The sequence below is a fragment of the Melospiza georgiana genome, chromosome 19 (assembly GCF_028018845.1).
Source record: "Melospiza georgiana isolate bMelGeo1 chromosome 19, bMelGeo1.pri, whole genome shotgun sequence".
NCBI classification, from domain to species: domain Eukaryota; kingdom Metazoa; phylum Chordata; class Aves; order Passeriformes; family Passerellidae; genus Melospiza; species Melospiza georgiana.
Window position 1 is genome coordinate 9,228,517 of NC_080448.1, and position 26,878 is coordinate 9,255,394.

General features: G+C 48.8%; 1 protein-coding gene across 1 annotated transcript; it reads left to right on the forward strand.

Annotated features, from left to right (window-relative positions):
- Positions 1-49: 49 nt before the first annotated feature.
- SUPT6H (SPT6 homolog, histone chaperone and transcription elongation factor) lies at positions 50-26,562 on the forward strand. Its single transcript, XM_058037561.1, has 37 exons — positions 50-245; positions 5,261-5,392; positions 5,842-5,994; positions 6,147-6,217; positions 6,733-6,928; positions 7,612-7,696; positions 8,122-8,395; positions 9,569-9,670; positions 9,918-10,031; positions 10,515-10,604; positions 11,055-11,197; positions 11,813-11,964; positions 12,482-12,580; positions 12,782-12,911; positions 13,013-13,163; positions 13,545-13,699; positions 14,183-14,378; positions 14,583-14,722; positions 14,801-14,918; positions 15,013-15,089; positions 15,218-15,353; positions 15,755-15,892; positions 16,200-16,367; positions 16,992-17,119; positions 18,085-18,292; positions 18,729-18,876; positions 19,509-19,651; positions 20,394-20,534; positions 21,597-21,792; positions 21,926-22,164; positions 22,395-22,508; positions 22,624-22,748; positions 23,195-23,307; positions 23,696-23,773; positions 23,862-24,028; positions 25,214-25,395; positions 25,529-26,562. The coding sequence occupies exons 2-37, from the start codon at positions 5,284-5,286 to the stop codon at positions 25,713-25,715; spliced, it is 5,166 nt and encodes a 1,721-aa protein (XP_057893544.1). The 5' UTR covers positions 50-245; positions 5,261-5,283; the 3' UTR covers positions 25,716-26,562.
- The last annotated feature ends 316 nt before the right edge of the window (positions 26,563-26,878 follow it).

Here is a 26,878-nt window from a genome sequence, read left to right on the forward strand (position 1 = left end):
CCGCTCCGCCCGCCGGGAGGTCGCGGCTCGCCCGCTCCGCCCCCCGCGCTCGCCGCCGCCGCCACCGCCTCCATTTTCCCTCGGCCCCTCGGGTAAGGCCGCGCCGGGCCCGGTGAGGCGGCGGTCGGCGGCGGTCCCTTACCGGGGGAAGGGCGAACCCGCGTTTGTCCCGGCCCGGGTGTCACGCCCGAGCCGGCGCCGCGGCGGCTCCGAGCCCCGGTGGAGGCGGCAGGGACGTGCCCGAGGTTGGTGTCGGGCTGCGCGGCGGGCCCGGTGCGGGGTGAAGCGGCGGCGGCGGGCCCGGTGCGGCCCTGTGGGTGGGGCTGGAGCCTCCCGGGGCGGCGGCGGGCAGGGCCTGGGGGAGGCCGGGGCCGGGGAGGCTCCCCCGGGGCCCGGAGGTGCCGCAGCCGCCGCCCCTGCTGCAGCGGGGCAGCGCTGGTGCGGAGGGTGGGGAGAGCTGAGGGCGTGAGGCGATGGCGTGGGGAGCATCGGGAGGCTTTTCTCGGAGCGGGGAAAAGGGCCTGACCTTCGTTTCTCGCCGCGCTGGTGGTCCTGGATCTCCCTGCGCTGTGGGTGTGATTCCCGGATCGCTGCTCCGCCGGTGTGATTGCCAGACCTCCGCATTAGGCTTTCCAAACTAATATCGAGGTGCTCCCTAAAAAGCCAAGGGCCTGGGAATGCCCTTTTGGGTTTAATAAATGACTGAAAGATATCAAACCCTTGATTATCACTCATAGTGGAGTAAGGTTATTGTGGAGATTCATATTCATCCCTGCTGCTTTTTCTTCCTGAATACAGTGATGTGGAGAAGGAAGGTGACTCCTAAATTATTTAGGATAACTAAATTCTGAGGAGTTGCAGAGGCCAGATAACACCGGGTGGGAGTGCTAGTGTGGTAAATGAGATATGGCAGAAGGTGTAAGGAAGGTAACAAACATCACAAAATTGGCTCTACATCAGCTCCTCTTATTCAGGGAAGAGCAGTAGGCGTCTCAACAATTGTTTCTTTTAAAACGACTTCTACACCCCGTTGTAGCCTAAGAGGGATATTTTGAAATTAAAGGAGGAGAGAATGAAATAGAAAACATTGTTATGCTGCTGAGTAAATGGTTGGCAGTTTGTGTCCTGGCAATTTTGGTTAGACTGTCCCAAAAATGGAGCGCTGTAAAACACAGGGGCAGGAGCAGAGCAGGTTTTTGGGCGAGAAAAGCCTTCGTGTCCTCACCTTGGAGGAGAAGCTTGCTGGCAGGAGATCTGATCCAGGTGCGTGAAGTCATGGGCAGGTCAGAGAAAGCGAGGAGGGAGCATCAGTTTTCTGTTTCTGGCCGGAAATTATGATGCAGCAGGGCTAAAATAAACAGGCGGAAGTGTTCTTCCACACAACGTGCTATTAAATGTGTCACCCTGCCACAGGACGTGCTGCCACCTGATAGCATCGGGGGCGGTGGGACCTGCAGCAGCATCAAAACCAACACAGCAGGTATGGGAAGTTCCTGAGCTGTGGTGGCTGCCTGGACTTTCCCCATCATTGGTCCCCAGTCATCACTTCCCCCCCGTGTTCCTCCCACTGAGCAGGGTGGGAGTGTCAGGTTCAGATGCAGCTTCAGAAATCTGCAAAGCAGCTGTAAAAGCTAAATATAAAGTGATGTATTGCTGATGTCAGGGCTGGCAGGCCCCAGTGGCCATCAGAAGTCCATGTGGGTACCAAGAAATGCCTGTGAGGAAGGGGCTCAGCATTGAGGTGCCTGTGAGGGTAGTTTCTCATGGTGGGAGTGCCTTGCAGTGCTTCACAGGGATGTTTCTGTGAGGTTTATAAGCTTCAAATTAAAATATGCCACAATTATTTTGTCTGAGTTCTGTGGTGGGACATAGCCTGAAGATCTTTGCTTAGTTATTGGTGTTAAATCCACACATTCCAGATCAACCATGGCTGGGTTTGTTTTTTTTTTTAATTTAAGAATACTGATAATTATTTAACTGAGAAATACACTGAGAGCTTCAGGGGGTAAAAGAGTGGTGTTATCTTTGCAGTTCATTTGGGTTTTTCCCAGTCAGACATTTGTTGCCAGTCTTGAACTCCTGTGGATGTACTTGGGCTGTGCTGAAATTAATTTCATGAGCATTTAATCACAAAATTAATAGATTTGGCTTCCTTAGGCTCTGCATTTTGAGTCGAGCTCCCCAGCTCTCTTATTCTCACTGAGCTTTTTGAACCCTCTGGTTTGACCCTTTGAAATGTGGCCACGAGAGCTGATGTTCAGTGGTGGCTTTGTCATTGTGGTTCCCTGGATCTGTGTGATCCTAAATGGACTGTGAGTTGAATCATGAAGTGGCAGAGGTTAGAACCATCCCTGCCCAAGCACTCTCCCTTCAAAAAAAAACCCCACAAAACAAGTGTTAATGTGGGATTGATGTAGTTTCTTCCATAAAGGATGAGGAGAAGTCAAGGGCTGTCTTTGCTGCATCCATGCTGTCCTAAAGCCAAGGTGAGCACCTGGCTTTGTTGGTTTGTGTATTCACACTGCAATCCTGAGGTTGATTGCTGAATAATAAATATATCTTGCTCTGAGGGCACTGCTTGGTTATTCTCTGAACACCACTGAGGTTTCCTGCCTTTGCTGGCATCCCTGTAGCTGGGACAGTGTCAGATGTTTCTGCTTTCTCTCACCCCACACCTGCTCAGGTGAAGCTCTTGAGGGACTTGCCTATTCCCAGTGTCCGTGTTTTCTATTCACACTGGATGTGTGAATGATTTCTGAAATCCTCAGTCTCTCATAAAGCAGCATTTGTTGTACAGGCCCTGCATCACCTCACAGAGTCTGCAGCCAATGTCCATCTTGGTCCTGCCCTGATCAGAACTCAATGGTCCCAGTGAAAAGGTGCTTGTGGACTCTGGATCAGTGCCACTGTGCCCTTGAGCTGAGCAAAGTGCAGACACTCCTGATCAGAACAGCTGTGCTGGCCCAGCACTCCTTGGTCCAGAGTCTTTAAACCCTCCTCAGGTGTCTCCCTGTGTGACCACACCAAATTCCACCTCTGCCCACTTCCCTGGCTTGTGTTGTCTCAAATTAAGTCCTCCTGGCACAGAGGGTGGGGAAGGCACCTTTAATCAATATCTGATTTAATATATTGCATCTCTTTTCCATGCTAAGTGACATCCCTGCTGTCCTGAGGTGAATTTTGCTGGACCTGAAAGCACCTGGGTTTGTGGGTGGTTGGCTCATGTGGAACCTGCTTGGCTGGATCATTAAATAAGATGGTTTTCTCAAGTTCTGTTTGTTCCCCATGTCCAGACAAATTTGAATTGACATGGAGTAAAATTGCCAGGAAATTTTAGAGCAAGTGATGAGGAAGAAAGTTGGAATCATGAGTTAAATTCTTCACTGACAGAGAATGGTGAAATTGGATGTGGTGCTTTGACAAGGTGGGTTTGTGTATTGATCATGGGCAGGAGATAAACGAGGTTATTAGACTTGGAAATGCTCTAGGAAAAGCCACTCAGCCTGCAGGTTTGTGTATGTTAATACACCCTGGTGAATACCTGGAGGAGGAGGATTGGTAAGAAAGTGTGAAGTTGGCAGAATATTCATACACAGGCTGGTAAACATAATCTCTGTTTCTGTATTATGTGTACTCACATGATTCATCAGGAACACACATTAACACATCAGTGCTGCCCTCTGAGGTGCTATTTCTGAGAGGGATGCTTAAAAATACAAGTGTTTAACTTCTGAAGTGTCCTCTTGAGGATGGGGATCCCACACTGAACCAGAGCAGCCACGTCCTGGCTGGATGCAGAGCAGTAGCCTTGGCCTGCTGTGATTTCTGCTTGTCTGGAGCATCCTGCACAGGAGTTGGCCACAGCCACATAATCTGCAGCCAGGGAGTATGAGCTGCTCTCTCCACTCATGTCTGAGATCTGGCAGAGGTCTTCCCCTCATCTTTGTTGTGGGTTTTCTTTAATGAGATATGGATGACACGTTCCTTCGGAGCTGCTCGTGTTTTAAGACTTAAAAGATCATCCAAGATCAGCCTTGGGCCTTTTAACTCTAACTGAGCACTAAGTGCCTGTTTTTCTCCAAGTTGTTGTGTTTGTGCAGCAGATGTGTGGATCTTGGGGCAGAACAAGAAATCTGCACACAAGAAGTGTCATGGCAAAGCCTTGATCAGGTTGTCCTGTATGGGACTGATTTCCTTCAGTGGGGAAATGATTATGGGAATGTTTGTTTAGGTATCATTCCCTGCCATATGGAATTTTTTTCCCCATCTTTTTTTCCCCTGCTGTTTTTGTGTGTTGAATTACATCAGATGTAATTTAACATGGAGGTTTTGGCTTTAGATCTGACACCTCTGAACTGCTTTTTGTACTGCTCCTTCCCAAAGGCCTGTACTTCTTCCTGGGCTGGCATTTTCATCCTCTCAGCCATTTGAGGAGTTCATTTGGTTTTCCTCATAGCTGACTCTTGTAAGGCTCAGTTGTTTTGATGTATGTAAAAGGGAGATTTAAAAAAAACCTCCTTTGAAAACTTCAAAAATATCAATGAGTTTGTTACCACCAGAAGTGGAAGGCTCAAAGAAACAGAACTTGGCAAACACTCTTCTTCATGCCAAGCTTGATTTATGTTGTGTCCAGAAACCCCAGTTGGGAAAAGCATCAAACAAAAGGTTCTGGATATAAAAAACACTCTGGTTTTGTAGTTTTCTTGTTGCTTCCTCAACTCTGGATGGAGGCTTCTGACATGGAACATCCTGGCTGTGGTCTGGTTTGTGGGCAGCCACAAATTCCCTGCCCCAGCCCAGGACCCTCAGACCCCTCCCCAGTTTGCTCTGGGGGCTCTGCAGAGTCACTTACAGGTGGTGCTTGTGGCTCAGTCAAGGCCCTTTGCAGAGTCACCCTGGCTTCATTAACTAAGTGAGGATTAATCATACGAAGATCCTAATTAGCTGGGCTGTGTGCCTGACACTGTGCAGCATCAGTGGGAGGGCGTGGATGTGCTGGAGGCTCTGGCTGTGAGCACGTTCAGCCACAGGAGCCACGAGTGCTGCTGTGCCAGCTCTGCCCTCCTCACCCAGACACGGGCTGCTGCCTAATCTCTGGTGACAGGGATGTCCAGGCAAGGTGGACACCGGGTAATTCAGGGCCTCTGTAGATAATATGAAGCCCTTCTTGCTTTAGCTGCCTTCTCTCCAAAACCTGAAGGGGGAAGTGCTTGTGTTCTGCTTGCTCAGCTGATGCCAGGCATGTTTCCTCTTTCCCCAGCTGCTGTGTGAGAGATTGCAGCCATGTCTGACTTTGTGGAGAGCGAAGCAGAGGAGTCAGAGGAGGAGTACAACCAGGATGGGGAGGTTGTACCCAGAGTAACCAAGAAGTTTGTGGAGGAAGATGAGGATGGTGAGTTTGCTGAATTGTTGGTGTTCATTGCTGTCCTGTTCTGCATTCTGTGGCTCTGCAGATGGAGCAATAACTGTGGTGTAACAGCAGGGCCATCTGTAGTCAATAATCTCAGCTGTTTGAGTGCTTCCCTTCCTCCAAGTGCTCCAAGTGGTATTTATAATTGGCAATAAAAATACACAGCTTCACCCTCTGGGACTTGCAGTCGCACAGTTTGATAGTAAATGGTAAAAGCAGAGGAATTCTCCCAGTGTGACCACTCCACCTGTTCCCTCTGCAGAGAGAGCACGAGACAAGAAGTGGGGATCTGGCAGGAGCAGCTGGCTGGGTTCTGTGTCAGTGAATTGTTCAGTTCAAACTCTGTGTGGATGGTGTGGAGGAAGATGCTGCTTGCACAGGTCCCAGTGGATAACCAGTAAGTGTCTAACACGTGCTGCTCTTCATCCCAGATGAGGAAGAGGAGGAGCTGAACCTCGATGATCAGGATGAGCAGGGGAACCTGAAAGGATTCATTAACGATGATGACGATGAGGAAGAGGAGGAGGAAGCCAGTGACTCTGGAGACTCCGAGGATGATGTTGGCCACAAAAAGAGAAAGCGCAGTGAGTTTTGTGATGGTTGTTACTAGCAGGGCACGGGGTAATGCTGGCAGAGAGCACCCTCTGCCCTGGTCTGTGTGAGCTGTACCCTTTTGGGTGAGTGCATTCCCAGATTAGCAAAGGGAGAGTGTAACTTTGCTCTGCTTCTTCTCCAGCTTTTGATGACCGCCTGGAGGATGATGACTTTGACCTCATTGAAGAAAACTTGGGTGTTAAAGTCAAAAGAGTGAGTTGTGTTCCCATGATGCTGTTAATGGTGTGGGGTGTTTTAACACAGGGGAGGGTGGGCTCCAGCCTGGCATGAGCAGACAGTGCCTCACATCAGCCCCTGCCCTCTTGGAAAGGGAGAGCTGAGTGCTTGAAGGAAGCAGGATCTATCCCTGCCCAAGTGATTGGGACCTGGCTTCCCAGAGTTTGCAAAACACTTTTTTCTGGTGCCTAAAGTCTGCTATGCTCCTCCCTTTCCACCTCTTCAGGACAGTCTCATCTTCCATCCCTGTGTGGTGCTAACCTCAAGGTCAGCACAGGCTGTTATGGGCTCTAAAGCTCTTTCTGAAACATTAGAGTCACATCAACCAAGACAGCACTGGTGGTGACAGCATGCAAGTGACACAGCTCCCAGGGGGGTGGCTCCTCTCCCCTGTGTGCCTGTGCTCCCTCCTGCTCCCTCCCAGGTGCCTGCAGAGGAAGTGCAGGGCTGAGCCAGGGCTTGTGAGCACTAACGAGGAATTGTCCTTGCAGCAAAAATTCAGGCGAGTGCGAAAAATGTCTGATGATGAGGATGATGAGGCAGAAGATTATGGAAAGGAAGAACACGAGAAAGAAGCCATTGCTGAAGAAATCTTTCAGGATGGTGAAGGCGAGGAAGGAGGGGAAGCTGTGGAAGCTCCTGTTGCTCCACAGGAAGAGGAAGAGGAGGAGGAGGAAGATGAATCTGGTGAGTGTGGATGGTCAATTACATCCAGTGTTTGTCCTAGGATTAAAGCACAGGAATAAAATTCAGTTTCTCTGAACTAGAAGTATCCAAAAGGCTGTGACCCTGTCATGGTGAAGCTCTTATTCTTCTGATTAGTGCAGTCCTTAGAATTAAATGTTTCTGGGTGACAGGTTTGGTTTGTCTGTCTGAACCACTTTGTGCAGTAGCACATTATATGTGCTAAGGTCTTGAACACCTCCCCTAAGCTGCCTCAAAAATTAAAATGCTTCAGAGGAAGGCACTCAAGGCACTGTTTAGTACCTCATAGCACAGTGCATGCCTGCCCTGCCTCTCTTCAGCATTAGCCTCTCACCGCTGCTAACTTACCAAAAAAGTTTCAAGAATTCTTTCTACTGTCCAAAGCAGCCAGGCCTTTCCTGACTGCATTTTCAATGCACTGAGCTGCAACTCAGATGGCTTTGCCTGGAAGTTTGCCTGGAAGTTTGTTCCAGCTTGTTAGTGTGGTTCAGGCTCCTGGACTGTGTGAGATTGCTGTAGGAGATGCTGTGGGGAGCTGGGCAGTCTGACAGGCAGCAGCAGCCTAAGTCTGTGTGGAGGCTCATAGTTGCACTGACTGAGCTTTGTCAGAGCTACCAGTTCTGTATCTGAGTTCCCTGACCACTGAATTATTTGTCAATGTCCAGACATTGATGACTTCATTGTGGATGATGATGGACAACCTCTGAAGAAGCCAAAATGGAGAAAGAAGCTTCCAGGATACACAGATGCGTAAGTATTGATTGGAAGTTGGCCTGGAGCCTTGAAAATAGTGCTCAGCTTATTTGGATCTTGCAACTGCAGAGTGATTCAGCTTGTGGTTGGGTACTGCTGGTCTTTTTCCCAGAAGAAACCTGGTAAATTTAGACACAGAGCTTTTAGTGTGTGATTTCTGAAATGTGTGGCTCCTTCCTTTTTTACCTTTTTCCCCTGGATTTTTTTTAAAGGGATAGCAAAGCCGGGCCCTTAAGAGACATATTTACAGTAAAGCTCAGAGTTAAAACTCCAATCATGGAGTACTTGTCCATGATTTTTTAGCCTGGGTGTAAAACTAAAGCTTAGACTTTGTGTTGCTGTCAAGATATTCTGTGAACTGTTCTGTGCGCTGTGGGGCTGAGCAACAAGGTTTGTTTTGTAATTTTCTTTTTGCTTTCCAGTGCTTTGCAGGAAGCCCAGGAAATCTTTGGTGTGGACTTTGACTATGATGAGTTTGAGAAGTACAACGAGTACGACGAGGAGATGGAGGAGGAGTACGAGTACGAGGATGAGGAGGCGGAAGGGGAGACGCGCGTGCGGCCCAAGAAGGCGGCCAAGAAACGCGTCAGCCGCCGCAGCATCTTCGAGATGTACGAGCCCAGTGAGCTGGAGAGCAGCCACCTCACGGACCAGGACAACGAGATCCGCATGACAGACATGCCTGAGAGGTTCCAGGTGAGGCAGAAAAGCGTTTTGGCTCCCAGGCTTGGACCTGCAGGCTGGCAAGCTGCTGGATGGATTTTAGAATATCTTTTTCCCCACTTTGAGGACCTTACCTGTCAAATGTACAGGTGAAAACTGCATGCAGAAGTATCAGTGATGTGGGAGCTGTTGTACCTGTGTGAATCTGGGTTTGGCTCCAGTCACAGCTTCTCTCTGGCCACTGGGTGCCAGTGTTGCACTGCTGAAGTGCAGGGCTTGGGCTCTGCTGAGATGGCTTTGTGCTGAGTGATGTTAGGAATCCCTTGAGCTGGATATATGGAGAGCAAGATGCAGTGCCAGAGGAGACATGGGAAGGTTTCTAGCTTACCTGTATGCCAGCCAACACATAACTGCTGTAACCAGCTTTACTCAAGGTGATGAAGCTTACACTGCTCTCAGTACAAGGTACTGTTTGTGCTGTGAGGAATCCTTCTGGTGTCTCATATTTTTGTCTTAATTTTACACTATATTCAGATTTCACTGAAAAATCCATCTCCCTTTAGTGTATATTAGTGTAATTCTGTGCAGAGGTTTATTACCCTTCTCTGTGAAATGGGATGTGTGAAGCTGCCAGTTTTCCAAAGGAATTTTTTCCCATGCCAGTCTGTGCCATGGAAGGAAAGGCTGTTTGTGATGGTGGCTGTAGGTGACCTGTTCACACATATTGTCACCTTCATGGATGTCAGTGGTGATTAGAGTAGCACCTCTGAAAGAGAAGTGGCTGAGACTGAGTACCCAGAGAGGCTTTGGAGCTCCTTTAACTTTTGTTACTCTGTGGCTGCAGCAATGAAAGTGGTAGCAAGGCACAGATAGATTGGAGCAGGGGATGTAACTGCAGAAAATTTGGGTGTCTGGTGGGAAGTGGAGATATCCTCACTTGATTTTCACAGCAGACTTTGCACCATTGCAGGCCTTTCCACAAGCCTTTGACAGGATTGTAGCTGCCTTTATCTAGTGTAAAGCTGATGCAGTTTCCTGTGTGCTCAGAAGGTGCAGACATTGAAGTGATATCCTTGGCACCCCGTAGGTGGGGGTCCCCAGAGGTAACCTGTAACTCAAAACAATAATTTCCAGGCTTCTTGGAAACATGGCAGTGCAAGCCCTGGTGTTGCACATGCCTGTGCTCACGGTGTTGTCTCTTCCCAGCTGAGATCCATCCCAGTGAAGAGTGCTGAAGATGATGAGCTGGAGGAAGAAGCTGACTGGATTTATAGGAATGCCTTTGCAACGCCCACCATCTCCTTGCAGGTAAAGGACTGTGCCTGGGGCTTGTTCCAGGGCTCTGCTGATAGGAATGTGGTGCCTAGTCCCACCTTCATTTCTGGTTTTGAGCAGGTCATTTGACGTGTGTGTGTCTTCATTTTTGCATCCACAAAACAGAGGAAAAAGGAACAAAAAAAGCTGAAAGAACCACAATTTCTCAGCCTTAACCTGGGGCTGCTCTTTTAGGGGTTCAGCTCAGGAGCAGAGTGAACACAATGTGTTTCCTTTTCAGGAAACTTCTGACTACCTTGACCGTGGACAAGCCAGCAGCTTCGGCCGCAAGGGGCCCAGCACCATCCAGAAGATTAAAGAAGCCCTGAATTTCATGAGAAATCAGCATTTTGAGGTAATTTGCAACTTTTCGTCATTACCAAGGTCTGTCTCCTTTTCCTGACAGGTTTAGCATGGCTGCTGGAAACATTTAGGGTACACAGAAGGGGCTGAGATACCATCCCTGGTTGTCTCTCCTGTGGTGAAATGATGCTCCTTTGGGAACTACAACTCATTTTATGTGAGCTGTGGAAATGCAGGTTTTTAAGGCCTATTTGACAGAGCTGCTGTCATTAATTTTCCCTGATTGTGGACAATTTGAGGCTGAATGAGATGGGGGAATTTCTCTTGAGCCTTGGTTGATCCATCCAGTCTGTTCTCTGAGGTGTTCCCTGATGTTGCAGAAGTTTTTTGGCCTATGTGATGTATTCTTTGGTGGAGTAAGAGCTGCCTCATTAGTTTGTGGTCCCACATGGAGCAGAAGCTCTGTCTGGGCTCCTGGCTGCCAGTAACAGCCCAGTCCCCTGCTCAGGGCTGACGAGTCTCATTTCTGTCCCAGGTCCCGTTCATTGCCTTCTACAGAAAGGAGTATGTGGAGCCAGAGCTGCACATCAACGACCTGTGGAGGGTCTGGCAGTGGGATGAGAAGGTGAGAAATATTTTCATTTCTGGTCCTCCCATCAATGTTTGTCCTCCTACTTAGCCTGATACTTTCAGCAGTTTGTTTTGGCCATGTTTGGGGTTTTTACCTGGGTTTTTTTTTGCATTTTTGCTGTTGTATGGTGGTAAAAGGATATCTGACAAAATAGGATTCCAAAAAATCCTCCTCCTTCACAGAGTTCCTATTGTGTAGTGACATTTCCTGCCTGCAGTGCAGGTTGCTTCTCTGCTATCAGATCCAAACCTGAATTTTGTTTTTTTCTATTATTATAATACATCTGTGAGATGGAACCTGCCACATGTCACATTTGGCTTTGGCTGTGGATGAAGATTTTAATGATCATTTTGAGATGACAAATATCCCTGTTTGGGAAGGGAGGAGAGAAGGTAACACCCTGCAGTGGGGTGTTTGACTGGAATTCTTTTGCTCCTGTGTCAGTGGACCCAGCTGAAGATCCGCAAGCAGAACCTGACTCGACTGTTTGAGAAGATGCAGGCCTACCAGTATGAGCAGATCTCTGCTGACCCAGACAAGCCCTTGGCTGATGGAATAAGGGCCCTGGATACTACTGACATGGAGAGGTAGGGTGCCAGGACTTGTATATTCATTCCAAAATGAGTTAAAATGTCCATTGACTTCCCCAAACAGCACAGGCACTCTGGTTATTCATTGTTGTGGTGTCATGGGTCTTAGGACAAGGTGACAGATGAGAATTGACTTCAAGTTCTTAGAAGGTTGATTTATTATTTTATGATATATATTATATTAAAGGAAAATTATATACTAAAACTATACTAAAGAAAGAGAGAGGAGACATCAGAAAGCTAGACAAGAAAGAATAATAAAATCTTGTGACAGACTCAGAGAGTCCGACACAGCTGGCTGTGATTAGTCATTAATTAAAAACAATTCACACACTGAGTAAATAATTCTCCGAATTACATTCCAGAAGAATTAAACATAGAGAAGCTGAAGCTTTCTAGCTTCCCAGGAGAAGAAATCCTGGCCAAGAAATTTTTCAGAAAATATGACAATAACAGGCCACTGCAGAGCACCCCCAAAGCCAATAATGAGAAATACTTAAAATTCTTTTGTGAGATGAATCCAAGGGCTCTTCCTCTGCCTGACCTGAGTCAGAGCAGGTTCCTTGAGTGTTCTGAGCTGCAGGCAGGGTGTAACATGCTGGTTTTGTGTAGGCTGAAGGACGTGCAGTCCATGGACGAGCTGAAGGACGTGTACAATCACTTCCTGCTGTACTATGGCAGAGACATCCCCAAGATGCAGAATGCTGCCAAGGCCGCTCGCAAAAAGCAAAAGCGGATCCGGGAGGATGGTGAAGAAGAGGAAGGTTTGTCTCCCCACATTTGATAGCTTTCCTCCTTGTGGGCTGCTTGAAAATCCTGGTTTGAAAGAATAGGAAGAAAGTAGTGAAATGTACAATGCATCTCTGCTGGTCATTCTGTCTCAAGTTAGTTCCAGGTCTTTAAAGCACCTTTGAAAATGTTTAAGGTTTACCACACAAGGTGCTTTCCAAATGCACAATGCATTTCTGGTAATCATTCTGTCTCAAGTGAGTTCCAGGTATTCAGGCACCTTTAAGGCACCCCTTGTGGCAGGGGTGGCATCAGCAAACTTGATGTGTGTTCTAATGTGCAACCCAGAGATACTCCTATTAAAACTGCAAGAGTGACACTGAAGATAGTTCTTTTCCAACCCTGAGTAATTTTAAGGCCACTGTTACCTTTGAGATGCCTTTGTGGGATTTAGGGGCTCTGTTGCACAGTGTAGGTTGTGTTTAATCTCTTTATTGTGCTTCTGACACGCTCCAGCTGTCTGGATGCCTCTCTAATGTGTCCTTCCTGCAGGTGAAGGGGAGGATGCAGAGGATGATGAGCAGAAGGGGCCTGAGCTGAAGCAGGCTTCCCGAAGGGATATGTACACCATCTGCCAGGCAGCTGGGCTGGGTAAGGCTCTGCTCTGTCCTGCTGAGCCTGCAGTGGCCTGGCCCACATGCTCTGCAGGGTGCTGTGACTCACCTGTGGAAGGAAGACTGGTGGTTTTGCTCACTATTAGCCACAATATCTGTGTCCTCATTGCTTTTTGTTTGTTTTTTTTTTTTTTTTTTTTTTGTTTTTTTTTGTTTTTTTTTTGTTTTCTTTCACCAGATGGCTTGGCTAAGAAATTTGGTCTGACACCTGAGCAGTTTGGAGAGAATCTCCGAGACAGTTACCAGCGTCACGAGACAGAGCAGTTCCCTGCAGAGCCCCTGGAGCTGGCCAAGGATTATGTGTGTAGGTCAGTGTGGGGGGGTCTCTGTGGGGTTACTGTGGATGTAACACAAGTGAGAAGATCTGAGGACATTCTTCTAAGGCTTCATGTTGCCTTTTTGCCTGCAGTCAATTCCCAAGCCCAGAAGCAGTGCTGGAAGGAGCTCGGTACATGGTGGCTTTGCAGATCGCCAGGGAGCCCCTGGTCAGACAGGTCCTGAGACAAACTTTCCAGGAACGAGCTAAAATCAACATTACACCAACCAAAAAGGGGAAGAAGGTAAGGAAGGGAGCTTTGACTCTGTGGGTCAGTTCAGGGAAGGATCTAAATAACACACAAATGCTTGTTCTCCCATGTCAGTGGCAACTCTGAATAAATCTCAGAGCAACACTGAGCTGGGCTGTTGCATAGCCCAGCTCAGCAGTGTGCTGCATTTTTAGTCTCAGCATTTTACCAGATGAGATGTTGCCTTCAATTATTGTCACAGTCTCTGTTTCTCTGGGACTGGGAAGCAATTCCACTGTGTCCTGCTGGGGAAGGAAATGCAGACTGTCAGGCATAGGGCTGAGGGGGTATTGAATAAAAACCATTGTCTGCTGTGGCATAGACAGAAGGGTCTTTCTTCATGTGTGCATGCTGACTGTCTCTCCTCTTTCCCAGGATATTGATGAAGCCCACTATGCCTATTCTTTTAAATACATGAAGAACAAGCCTGTGAAGGAGCTGAGAGATGACCAGTTCCTGAAAATGAGCCTGGCAGAGGATGAGGCACTGCTCACCATAGATATCAGCATTGACATGAAAGGAGTGGAGGGGTGAGTTCCTCCTGGCTCTGCCATTTCTTACTTGGCAGAGCTCGTTCATGCAGTGCTCTTTGAGCACCTCTGTAACCCAAATTACTTCTGAAAGTCATGGCCTGGTAGTTTCCTGCACCTCAAAGTCAAGCAGCCTCTCAGGGTATTGCTTTTTTTGTCACCTTGTTGAGAACTTCAGCAGACATCTGTCTTAATCACTTGAAAGCAAACTCTGAAACCTTGGAATTTTTGCAGATGATGTTTGTTTCCCAACCAGCTTAGTTCCTTCCCTGCACATCTGAGTGGCCACACTGTGCAATATGGCTGTGATCTGTGATGCTGAAGCATCTCTTCAGCAGCTAAAGCAGCATTGGATGGGAGGGTTGGCTCTTCCCTAATTTTTCCAAGCAGCTACCTGAATCTGAGGTGTGCGGGAATCTGCCAGTGATGGGTCCATGCAGGTGTCTGGAGCCTTTCTGTATCTCCTCTTCTCCTTTCCTGCAGTTATGGCAGTGACCAGACATACTTTGAGGAAATCAAGCAGTTCTATTACCGGGACGAGTTCAGTCACCAGGTGCAGGAGTGGAATCGGCAGCGCACCATGGCCATCGAGCGTTCCCTCAACCAGTTCCTCTACGTGCAGATGGCCAAAGAATTAAAGAACAAGCTCTTAGTGGAGGCCAAGGAGTATGTCCTCAAGGTGAGATGAGGCACAGCTGGGCTTACAGACACTGGCAGCCCTGCAGTGTTCTGGGGATGGCTGCTGACAGCTCATACACAAGTTCTTGGGGAGGAGAAAGAGGCAGGGATTGAGTCTGGTTCAACTTCTCCTCCAGAGGAGGGTTATGCCAGGCCCCTGCAGTGGATTTTCTCACTCCTCTTTGTCCTTTCTCTGCTCTCCCAGGCTTGCAGCCGCAAACTTTACAACTGGCTGAAGGTTGCTGCATACAGGCCAGACCAGCAGGTGGAGGAAGATGATGATTTCATGGATGAGAACCAAGGGAAGGGGATCCGGGTGCTGGGCATTGCCTTTTCATCAGCCAGGTAGGAGGGAGGGAATGCTGTCTGCATGCATGTTCAGCTTTAGCAGTCCTCCATGTCTGAGTGATCTCTGTTTGGCAGGGACCACCCTGTGTTTTGTGCCCTCGTTAATGGAGAGGGTGAGGTGACAGATTTCCTCCGACTGCCACATTTCACAAAGAGAAGGAATGCCTGGCGTGAGGAGGAGAGGGAAAAGAAGGTGAGCCTTGGTGCAGCTGTCACTGAGAGGAATCTAGGTAGCTCAGAACAGAAACCCTCTAGCTTTCTACTCTGATTTTCTACTTTCTTTCCAGGCCCAGGATATTGAAACATTGAAAAAATTCCTCCTGAACAAGAAGCCTCACGTGGTGACCATTGCAGGCGAGAACAGGTCAGTCTTTGTGCTGCTTCCACTTGCCAGTCTCTCAGCAGTCCTTTCCTTGTGCCTGTCTACATTTCACTGTTTCTAGGACCCAGCTCTATGCTCTCCCCTCAGTCCCCTTGGTTGTGTCTCCCTAGAGATGCTCAGATGCTGATGGAGGATGTAAAGAGAATTGTTCATGAGCTGGACCAAGGGCAGCAGCTGTCCTCAATCGGAGTGGAGCTGGTGGACAATGAACTGGCCATCCTCTACATGAACAGCAAGAAGTCTGAGGTGAACCTTCTGCTACTCCCTCAGTCCCTCCCTTAGTCTGTTGCTCATTCATGCTGTGTCATCCTCCATTTGTTGTGCTGGCCTTGCATCATCCTCTGTCTCATATGATCCATCTGGACTGTCACGTACTGATCTTTGGATCAAGGCAAAACATCTTAGGCTTCCCTGAAGAGATCATCACCAGCAGATGCACAAAGTGGATATTGATGTAGTTGGAAATTAGTGAGATTGTTCCATTACTAATTGCATAAGAGCTCCTGGGACCCTTTGACCTCAGCTTTCTTTGCCGTGAGCACCAAGTGCTTCCCTGCTGCAGTCCCTGTCTGATGTGTCTTTGCTGCTTGTGGTGCAAAGTGTGGAAGCCCCACGAGGGTTTTCCCTGGTTCTATGTCCTGTTGCAGAATGAATTCCGGGATTACCCCCCTCTGCTGCGCCAGGCCGTGTCCCTCGCTCGCCGCATCCAGGACCCCCTCATCGAGTTTGCCCAGGTCTGCAGCTCTGATGAGGATATTCTCTGCCTGAAACTCCACCCTCTGCAGGTAAATTTTCCTTGGGCTAAAAAGATCCTTCTCTGCAAGAGAAAGCAGCCTGTGAGGGTTTGCTTTCAAAGAAAAGGTTTCCCAGGTTAAACTTGTGCAAGTTCTGCCTGTTCTGTGCCATATTCAGGCTACACAGCACCTTCCTTTTTTTTTTTTTTTTTGCTTCTTTCTCATCAGCCTTTAGGCTGTTGTCAGGGGTAGCTGAGGTGCTACACAGCTCCTGGGTGCCAGTGTGTTGTGTTTGGCTCGTGGCAGAGGGCTGCACAGAGCCATCTTTTGCAGGGCTAACACCTCTTGTCTCTGCCAGGAGCACGTGGTGAAGGAGGAGCTGCTGAACGCGCTCTACTGCGAGTTCATCAACCGCGTGAACGAGGTGGGGGTGGATGTGAACAGGGCCATTGCCCACCCCCACAGCCAGGCTCTGCTGCAGTACGTGTGTGGCCTGGGACCACGCAAAGGCACTCACCTGCTGAAGGTAAGGATTCATTCTGGGCCTGCCTGCAAAAGCAGCACATCACCAGCTGGCAGCTCTGTTGATGTGTTTTTACCTCACTGTGCCTCGCCCCGAAGCTACCACGTGGACTTGGTGTCCTTGAGAAACACAAACAGCTCAGCAGATCCATCAATCCCAGCCAGCTCCCAAACCCACAGGAATGGATGTGCTGTCAGAGTGTCAAGACACCTCCACAGTGTAGAAAACACGAGGCAGGAAGCCAAAGCTTTTCCTGAGAGTTGGAGCCGTGATGATGTGGAATCGTCATCTCTCACACAATGTTGAGACACTGGCAGGGAGCAACAGCTTAAGAGCTGTGATGAACGTGTGTCAGATGCTTTAAACACTGCAGTGTGAATCCTGTGCTTTTTTTCCCAGACAAAAACAATTTGGGTTGGAAGGGACCTTAAGATCATCTAATTCCAACCCCTGGCCATGGCCACAGACGTTTTCCACTAATGCAGGTTATTCAGAGCCCCATCCAGCCTGGCCTTGAACAATTCCAGGCATAGGAATTCCACAACCTCAGTGAGCAATGTTATGTTTGAATAGCAGGGTTTATACTCTTGCCTCTCTCAAGGCTTACATTCTTGCCTCTCTCTGCAGATCTTAAAACAAAACAACACCCGTCTGGAGAACAGGACCCAGCTGGTTACAATGTGTCACATGGGACCCAAAGTGTTTATCAACTGTGCTGGCTTCATCAAAATTGACACAGCATCACTGGGTGATAGGTGGGTATTGGGTTGTATTTGATGTCCTGTGGGATCAGTGTGAGTGACAGGGTGGCACAGTGACCTTCCCTGAGTCAGTGTTCCCCAGAGTTTCTGTGTGGCCCCTCTGACTTTAGGCCAAGTTCAGGTATTGCTCGTTGTTAATCTGATTCTTACAGGCAGCTAAACTTGCACAGCAGCAGTGTGTACTGCAGAAAATTAATTATATGGCTTGTTCTGGTGTGAGGGACTCTTTGTGGTCAAGAGGAACTAGACTAAAACCAATTGTTCCCTAAAATAGTTGTCATGGAGTCATCAGTAACCCATAGGCACTTCAGCTTAATTTCTGTCTGATCCTTTCAACAGTATTTTATTTTTCTAAAGTTTCAAACTTGAAAAATAACTCAGCAATTTGGCTTCCTCTTAAACCAGTAGTAGTACTGGGAAGTATATAGAGCATTAAGTTACTGGTAACTGCGCAAGAGGTGTTTTGAGGATAGCTGTAACCTTGTTTCTGACTAGAAACATGCTTTCTCCAGGGTTTTTTGCCTTTGAAAAGCAATATGAGAAAGAACACCTGGCTGAATCCCTACACTGAGTGATCCAACCCTGCTAGGTCCCTTGATTCTTGCAGGATACAAATCCCAGAGATGCTAAGGGCAAAGTGTAGCCCATCCAAACAGCTCATTGGCAACACTGAATTTGTGTGAGGAGAGAAACTCAGAGAGCTGTGTGCTCATAGAGCAGCTGTGGTGTGCAGGGATCAAATCCACCCAGCATCCAAAATACCTGGCTGTGTCTTTGGAGCTGCAGACTGGAGTTTGCCAGGTCTTGCCTTGGCTCCTGTTGGTTTAGCAATGAATAATTCAGTGTCCTTTTTGGAGTGCTTTGTTCCATGGAGGGCAGCAGTGCTGCTCAACAATGTGCTTGATCACTGAGCTGCAGGAACAGCTCAGAGCCTGATCTGAACATTGGTTTTGTTTCAGCACTGATTCCTACATTGAAGTCTTAGATGGCTCTAGGGTCCATCCTGAAACCTATGAATGGGCCAGGAAAATGGCAGTGGATGCCCTGGAATACGATGAGTCAGCTGAGGATGCAAATCCTGCAGGAGCTCTGGAGGAGATCCTGGAAAACCCCGAGCGCCTGAAAGACCTGGATCTCGATGCCTTTGCTGAAGAACTGGAAAGACAGGTGCACTGGGGGTTCCTGGTGCTGAGAAACAGAGGGGGAGCTCTGCTGCCCAGCTGAGATTCTCATGTTTTATGGCTTTATCCTTTTTGGGAGCTGGGCATTAGCTGTGCTGTTGTAAAATGTATAAATGGCCACAATGAGCAGTCAGAGTCTGACAATGGCATGCAGTAAACGCTTGCAGAAAGTACACTTGGGGCAGGGAACAGTAATTAACCATTTAAGGTCTTCTCCCTGATTTTTTTTCTAAATATGTTTGTCATTTTGACCTCCTTGACATCCTGTGACTGAGTTTCACCATTTGTTGGTATCTGCTGCATTCCCCTTTTTTAAATTTGCGGTTTCATAAGTTGCTCGGGTTCTTCCAAAACTTACACTGGATTTCCTACTGATCTTCTTCCTGCTGCTCATGCCTTTACAACCTCTGAATCCCCCACAGGGCTATGGTGACAAGCACATCACTTTGTATGACATCCGAGCTGAGCTGAGCTGCAGATACAAGGATCTGAGAACCCCGTACCGCTCTCCCAACACAGAGGAGGTCTTCAATATGCTGACCAAAGAAACTCCTGAGACATTTTACATAGGTACAGCCCTGTTCACATCCCTGCCTTCTGTCCTCCTGAGTTGACACAGGATGTGTGAAGGTGGGGCAGAGGGATCTTAGTGAGTGTGTGTGTTGGTGTTCACAGGGGTCTGAGGATGAGGGAAGAGACGAGGATCTGACTCCATGTTTCAGAAGGCTTGATTTATTATTTTATGGTGTATATTATATTAAAACTATACTAAAAGGATAGAAGAAAGGATTTCATCAGAAGGCTAGCTAAGAATAGAAAAAAGAATGAATAACAAAGGCTTGTGACTGACCGAGACAGTCTGGACAACTGGACTGTGATTGGCCATTAATTAGAAACAGCCACGTGAGACCAATCACAGATCCACCTTTGCATTCCACAGCAGCAGATAACCATTGTTTACATTTTGTTCCTGAGGCCTCTCAGCTTCTCAGGAGGAAAAATCCTAAGGAAAGGATTTTTCATAAAAGATGTCTGTGACAAGCGTGATGCTGGGACAGTGCTGTGGTGGAGTGTGAAGCAGCTTTTCAAGTACTTGTGTGACCTCCTAACACCTTCATGCACGGATAACAACCTTAGATGCAGGGAACTGCCCAGCTCTGCAGTTTTTCATTCTTTCCTTCCCCTCTCCCATCACCCCACAGGTAAAATGATCATCTGCAATGTGACTGGGATTGCCCACAGGCGCCCACAGGGAGAGAGCTACGACCAGGCAATACGGAATGATGAAACTGGCCTTTGGCAGTGCCCCTTCTGCCAGCAGGACAACTTCCCAGAGCTCAGTGAGGTGGGGCTGCTTCTCCTGCCTTTCTCAGGGGGCTGCTATCACCAGGAGTGTTGTGTAGCATTTTTGGGAGGCAAGGAATCAAAGCCAAGATTGTGTCTGCAGTGCCCCAGGATCCCAACCTGATGTGGCCTTTGGCTGTAAATAAAATCTGTTGCACTTCTGACTAATTGCTTCAGTATAGATTTGACAGGTCTTTTATGGCTGCATTATGGCTTTTAGAGTGAAATGGACCTGGGGCTAAGCTGACCAGTTCTTTGCAGACACATAAAGCATTCTTGTTTGTGGTCTGGGATCGTGTTTTATGCAGAGAAAAATTGCCTGTGACACTGAGAACAGAAGGCTCTGCCACCTTCTCAATTTTAAGAACTTATCTGGACCACCTGCTGCTTAATGCAGCTGTACTTTAGGTCCCTTCTAAACACTGAATTCCAGGCTGGGTAATCCGTGACTTTAAACCCCTATAGTGTTCATTAGAGACCAGCCCTGGCTACAGGCTGGTGTTTAGGGTCTAAAAATGTTCTGACCTTCCTGGTTGCAATGTCCCATAAGCTGAGCAGAACTGGAGGAGGAAGATTGCATTACTGGGTAGCATTTGTTGAAGTCTTCTGTCCCCTGCCCTTCCACAAGTCTCTGCTGGCTGCACCACTTTGCTGACACAGCTTTTGGACTTGTTTTGAGTATGAACTGCTGGGGCTATTTTGTTTCCATGCTGAATGATTTATTTGCTTTTGCCTTGCTCAAGGTTTGGAACCATTTTGACAGCGGTTCCTGCCCAGGTCAGGCCATTGGAGTGAAGACACGTCTGGATAATGGCGTTGCTGGCTTCATCCCAACAAAATTTCTAAGTGACAAGGTGGTCAAGAGGCCAGAAGAAAGGGTGAAGGTATGAAAGCAGTGGATTTTCACACTCCCAGTGAGAGCTGGAAGAGCCTGGAGCCAATACCAAAGACTCAGAGTTTGGTTAATAACACTGTTCTTAAATGACTTTTCTGATGTTATTTTCATGTAAGGACTTTAAATCAGCAGGAAGGTCAGGTTCTGGTTAGTGTCCTTGTCCCACAGTGCAAATCTTCCTTGGCAGCTGGTGGGACCCTGTTAATCAGTTAACACGTTGTGCTGCAGGAGGATTTATTGTTGTCTGGCTGGAGTCTGGGTTTAGGAGACCAGAAGGCATTCTAATGCAGAGCTGCCCTTTGTTTCTGGCTTTCTAAAGAGTTCACTGAACTGCTTTTGGACAATCATTTTCCCTCTTACAGCTTTTTCTTCCTTCTCCATTAATTTGTGGAGGTTGTCAGAGTTACTGGTCCTGCTCAGGACAGAGTTCTTAAAGAAATGGAGTAACACCTTTTTATCACATAATAAAATAGTGGTTTAACATCTTTGCTGTCTTTTGGGGTCCTCAGCAGGCCATGCAGGTGATGGATAATCCTGTAAGCTCAGAGGTCTTAGCATTTCTTTAAAGAGTTATTAATTAACTTCATCATGGTTAATTGAACTAAGACATTGCTGGTTTTGTGGGGGGATTTTCTGCCTCACAATTTATTAGAGCAGTCCTTTGGGTGTCTGCTTCTGAGCATACATGACTGCTTTCTTACACATCTTGAAGTCCAGTTTTGCTGCTCCCATTGTGAAAGATATTTGAAATACAAAAGGTGATTGTCCTCACCCTCCAGACATGCAGTTTTCTATGTGGTGGGTAATAGGTAACAGATGTGCTGGAGAGCTGCCCATTTTTCTCTCAGTCTCTTTGATTCTGGTAATTTTTGGGATCAGCTGACTTCCAGTTTGTGTAGAAAGATCACTTTTAAAGGTTGTATCAGTCTGAAGTGGCTGAGGTGATTTGTATCTCCTCAGTGCCAGCAGGATCCCACACAGATTGTTCTGTAGCTCAGGGATTCTGGTGCATCAGCCAAACCTGCAGCTCACCCTGGCACCTCCTCTGCAGGTGGGAATGACCGTCCACTGCCGCATCATGAAGATTGACATTGAGAAGTTCAGTGCAGACCTGACCTGCAGGACCTCAGACCTGATGGACAAGAACAATGAGTGGAAACTGCCCAAAGACACCTACTACGACTTCGACTCTGAGGCAGCAGACCACAAACAGGAAGAAGACATGAAAAGAAAGCAGCAGAGGACAAGTGAGTTCTCTTCACTTCTCTCTCCCTTGTAATTCCAGCCTCCCCAGGCTGCTCCAGGACAATCAGCACAATTAGGTACAGTTGCATTGAAGCAGTTCCTCTTGGAAGGCTGAAGGTTCCCTTTGTTCCCCAGCGTACATCAAGAGGGTAATTGCTCACCCATCATTCCACAACATCAGCTTCAAGCAAGCAGAGAAGATGATGGAGACCATGGACCAAGGGGATGTGATCATCCGGCCCAGCAGCAAAGGGGAGAACCACCTGACTGTCACCTGGAAGGTCAACGATGGCATCTACCAGCACGTGGATGTCCGGGAGGAGGGCAAGGAGAATGCCTTCAGCCTGGGCTCCATGCTCTGGATCAACACAGAGGTAAAACCTGCAGAGCACACCTGGGAAAGGGAATGATTTATTGTATAAGTTGACACAGCCCTTCTGTCCTTGCAGCTGCTTTCACACTCTTGTCTTTTCACGCTCTTCCAATGCATTATCTGGATCCTTAGACAATAGTTGTCTCTTTTTTTTTTTCCCCTCAAGCCTTGCTGTGCAGAGTGTATGACCAAATACACCCTAAATACCTCTTTAAATGTGTTTGTTCAAAGGAGTTTGAAGACCTGGATGAAATTGTTGCTCGTTATGTCCAGCCAATGGCTTCTTTTGCCAGAGACCTGTTGAACCACAAATACTATCAGGACTGCAATGGTGGAGACAAGAAGGTGAGACAATCCCAGGATGTGGTAACTGCTTAGGAGGATATCCATGGGCTCTGTGTGCTGCTGAAAATGTGGGCTCCCCTGGAGCATTTATCTTCTTTTTTTTTTCTCTAATTAGAAGCTGGAAGAGCTGCTGATAAAGACCAAGAAAGAGAAGCCAACATTTATTCCATATTTTATTAGTGCCTGTAAAGACCTACCTGGTAAATTCCTCTTAGGATATCAGCCTCGAGGCAAACCAAGGTAAGTGAGAGGCAAGCCCAGCTTCTGCACTGAGTACTCCCAGTAACAAACCTCAGCTGACTGCTGCCAGTTTTTCTTCCAGCTCTGTCAAAATCCCTGTAAATCACGCCTCCTCTTTGCCAGGATCTGGCCTCCTGACAGTGGAGGACCCAATTCTAGCAGTAAATCTCACCCAGGAGATTCCCATGTTTCTTAACCATCTGGCTGCCACGAGCAACACTGCCCTGTACTGTGGGAGTGTAGGCAGGGAGGGATGGGTTTTTCATGGAAAAGCAGATTTTTCATGGAAGGGCAGGGTAGTTTGAAGCAATTGTTTAAAGATAAAGTGCCTTGGGTGGATCTATCTGTTCATTACCAGGCTGTGGTTGTAGTCCATGCCTGTTCTGAGTGTGACCTGTCAGTGAGTGGCTGGCACATGGTGTCTCATGCTGTCCCTGCTGTCCCAGGATAGAGTATGTGACAGTGACACCGGAGGGATTCCGCTACCGGGGCCAAGTCTTCCCTACTGTGAATGGACTTTTCCGATGGTTTAAGGATCATTATCAGGACCCTGTCCCAGGTGAGCACCCTGAAACTTCAGTGCCTCAGCTGTTTGTTTATCACACAATAGCAGGGGCAGTTATTAAAGGACAGTTCCATCTTCCTTGTTCCAGAAATGTGTCCTAGGATTTTTCTGTGTGTGGGAAGTTTCTGAGCAATGCTTGAAATGCTTGGCTCCATGCACCAACCCACTGAGAGCTCTCCTGAGAGTTAATCTTGCATCAAGTGGGCTGTGCAGCAAAGTCTGGACCAGTCCCTTTCCTCTCCTTTGTCTCCCCCACCATACATTCCAGCCTACACCATTCCCTGGTAGCAAACCACCATGCCAGAACAACTTCACATCCTGAGTTTCAGACCAATGGCTGCTCCTCCAGGAGAATTAATCAACCTCTTGGTGTTTTACACAGGTATCACCCCCAGCAGCAGCAGTCGGACCAGGACTCCAGCCTCCATTAATGCTACTCCAGCCAACATCAACCTGGCAGGTCAGTGCAGGCCATTCCCAGTTGGGACTGGGACCTGAGCTTTTCCTCCAGGCTCCGTTTTTCCTAACGCAGCGTGTCTCCCTTGCAGACCTGACACGAGCAGTGAATGCTCTGCCACAGAACATGACCTCCCAGATGTTCAGTGCCATTGCTGCTGTGACAGGCCAGGGACAGAACCCAAATGCCACCCCAGCACAGTGGGGCTCCAGCCAGTACGGCTACGGGGGCAGCGGCGGCGGCAGCAGCGCGTACCACGTAGGTGTCACTTCCATTTCTGCTGGCTTCTCCTTGCTGCTAAAACCACTGGGAGCCCAAGGAATCCCTCATTGCCTGGTGTCCCCAAGTCCTGGTTTTGTTCCCATGGTGCTGCACAGGCTGGATTCTTGAACCAGGTTTCCTTTTGCCTCCCGTGACTGGAGGAATGAGGCACGTAACACAGCCCTGCTCTGGGGGGAGTTGGAGCAAGGAGCAAACTGCTCTGGCCCCCAAGGAATGTGGCAGGGTGGAGAGGGGGGATCCAGCAGTGAGGGCACACAGCCTTCTGATTGTGCCCCTGGATTGGCAACGTGAGCTGCCAGTGGAGGAGATTAGCTGGGGAGGTATGCGCTGAGTGTGCAGGGCTTTTCAGCTCAGTGCTAATCTCTGAGCTGCACCAGGGGAACACCTCAGCCTGACCCAACACCCAGGGGCTCTGCAGGGAGCAAGATGGAATTGGGCAGCTTTGGCTCATGGTGATGTGCCTTTCTTGATGTGTGCCTGCTCCCAGCCCACTCTGCAAGCTCCCAGCTGGCACCAAGGCAAATTCCAGCTGCAGGAGGACTGAGGAGCCTGGGTGCAAAAAACACACCCAGCTGCTGCACCCAAAGAAGAGATGCTGCAAGACAAGGCTTGCAGAGAGGAGTGATCCTCCTTTAGAGCATCTTGGGAGGCTTTCAGGAAGTTTGGCACAGTAAATGCTGAGCTGGGGATAGGCAGGGACTGTGGATAACTCGATGTATTAATCATCAAAACATCTGGAAAAAAAAGGGAGGTGAAGTCCGGGGGGCAAAGACACTAAGCTCTTCATGGGACAAGAAGCCAGCTGGCTTGGGTTGTGGGAGGGAGCCATCCTGGGAGCTGCTGCACCTTCTCTGCAGCCTGCAGAGGTAGAATTTATCTGTTCTTGGTGCCTGCTGCAGGATGTCATTGCTGTTGGCTTGCCCCAAATGTCTCTGGTGACCCTTGCCTTTGCTTGGTTCCAGCATCTCCCCTTGGGCTGAGCAAGGAGGGCAGGCTGTGCTGGCCCAGATCTCAGGGGAGCAGATGTGCTGTTCTCAGCAGGGCTGGGGGCATGCACAGTGAGGGTGGGCACCCTCCTGGGTGGGCAGGGCAGTGCAGGACCCCCCCAGCCTGGCAGGGTCCACCCTCTGTCCCCTGACAGCCTCTGCTCTCTCTCCACAGGTGTTCACAACTCCAGCACAGCAGCCAGTGGCCACCCCTCTGATGACCCCCAGCTACTCCTACACTACTCCCAGCCAGCCCATCACCACGCCCCAGTACCAGCTGCAGGCCAACACCACACCCCAGTCCACCCAGTCCCAGTCGCAGCCCTCATCCAGCTCCAGGCAGAGGCAGCAGCCAAAGTGAGTAGCTCTGAGTGCTCCCATCCCTGTCCTGTCTCCATTGCTTTCCTTGGTTTTGTGGAAGCAGCATGATGGGGAGGGAGGGCAGGGTAGTTTATTTGTCACATCTCACGTTGTCCCCGTGTCCTTGCAGGACCAACACCCACGCTGCCATCGACTGGGGCAAGATGGCCGAGCAGTGGCTGCAGGAGAAGGAGGCTGAGCGGAGGAAACAGAAGCAGAGGTTGACCCCTCGCCCTTCTCCCAGCCCCATGATCGAGAGCACGCCCATGTCCATCGCCGGGGACGCCACGCCTCTCCTGGATGAGATGGATCGATAGGACCTGACACCCGACACCTCCACTCTCCCGGCCCGGGGGAAGGAGAGGGAACAATAGGAAGCGACTTCCCTTAGACACATAACTCCTGTTTTATACGCCGTGGGATGGTGGGAAATGACTCTTGGTGATGTGCACCTGAGCGAGAGAATAGACTTGGCAGGGCTGGTTTAAAAATATATACTATATATAAGAAAAATATATCATAGAAAGGAACACTGCATCGGCCTCTGCGTTCTAGGCTCCGATTTTGAGGCACCTTTGGGAACTTGGCAGAGCAGACGTGAGGTCAAAGGAGTCTGTCCTTGTACATGCACAGCACTCTGCTTTCACCCCAAAGACTGGGAAGCAAATGGAGCTGGAAGTGCAGTGCCCTGGAGTGAGCCTGTTTCCTTTGGATCCTCCCAAACCCTGACTGTCACCTCCCCTCGTCCCGAGGCCACAAAGCAGAGTCGTGGGGGTTGTGACAAACGACCCAGAGTTCTCACCAAGTTCCTGTTGTTGTTTGCTCCATGTTTTCATGCGTGACAGGCTCAGCAGAGCCTGTGCCAGCCCCAGCTGTGTCTGGAGGGGTCCAGCACAGCAGCTCGGGGTCTTGCTGGAGATGCAGCTGTTGTACCAAAGGCTTGCTCTCTCCTCTGGCTTCTTTTGGAACAATATTTATTTAGTTTTGATTATTTTTTTTTAATCGGACTGCGAAATAAAGCGCCAGCCTGTGGCAGCTTCCCCAGGCAGACACGTGGGATGAAGCAGCACGGAGCAGCCCGGAGTGCATGGCCTCCTCCTCTGTACCCCCTTCCCTGCCCAGCTGTAACCAAGAGGGGTGAATAAATAGAGTTTTTACTGAATGCTAGCTCAGAGGTTTTCTGCCTGCACCCTGCCCTTCCCTTAGGATTTGCTCAGAGCAGAGTTGCTTGGTGGAAGTGGATGCTCCTCCTGCCTTTGTTGCTTGGTGTTGCCTTCTGTGTGCTGCAAGTTTCACAGAGAAGCTGATTTCTGTTGTTAACAAATAAGGTTTTGTTATGGATGCACCGCATGGAGACATCACACTGACATCGGGGGCACCTCCCTGTGGCTGTGGGATAGGGAGAGACACCGGGAGAGGGATAAAGTGGATAAAGGAGCAGCCCAGTGTGGGATTGCCCACATAGGAGAGACATTTCTGA

Bases quoted from the DNA above. Each gene is read 5' to 3' on its own strand.
- SUPT6H (XM_058037561.1), top strand. From the start codon at position 5,284: ATGTCTGACTTTGTGGAGAGCGAAGCAGAGGAGTCAGAGGAGGAGTAC. The intron at 17,120-18,084 runs GTGGGTATTGGG...GTTTTGTTTCAG, and splicing joins ACAGCATCACTGGGTGATAG to CACTGATTCCTACATTGAAG. The intron at 21,793-21,925 runs GTGAGTTCTCTT...TTTGTTCCCCAG, and splicing joins AAGAAAGCAGCAGAGGACAA to CGTACATCAAGAGGGTAATT.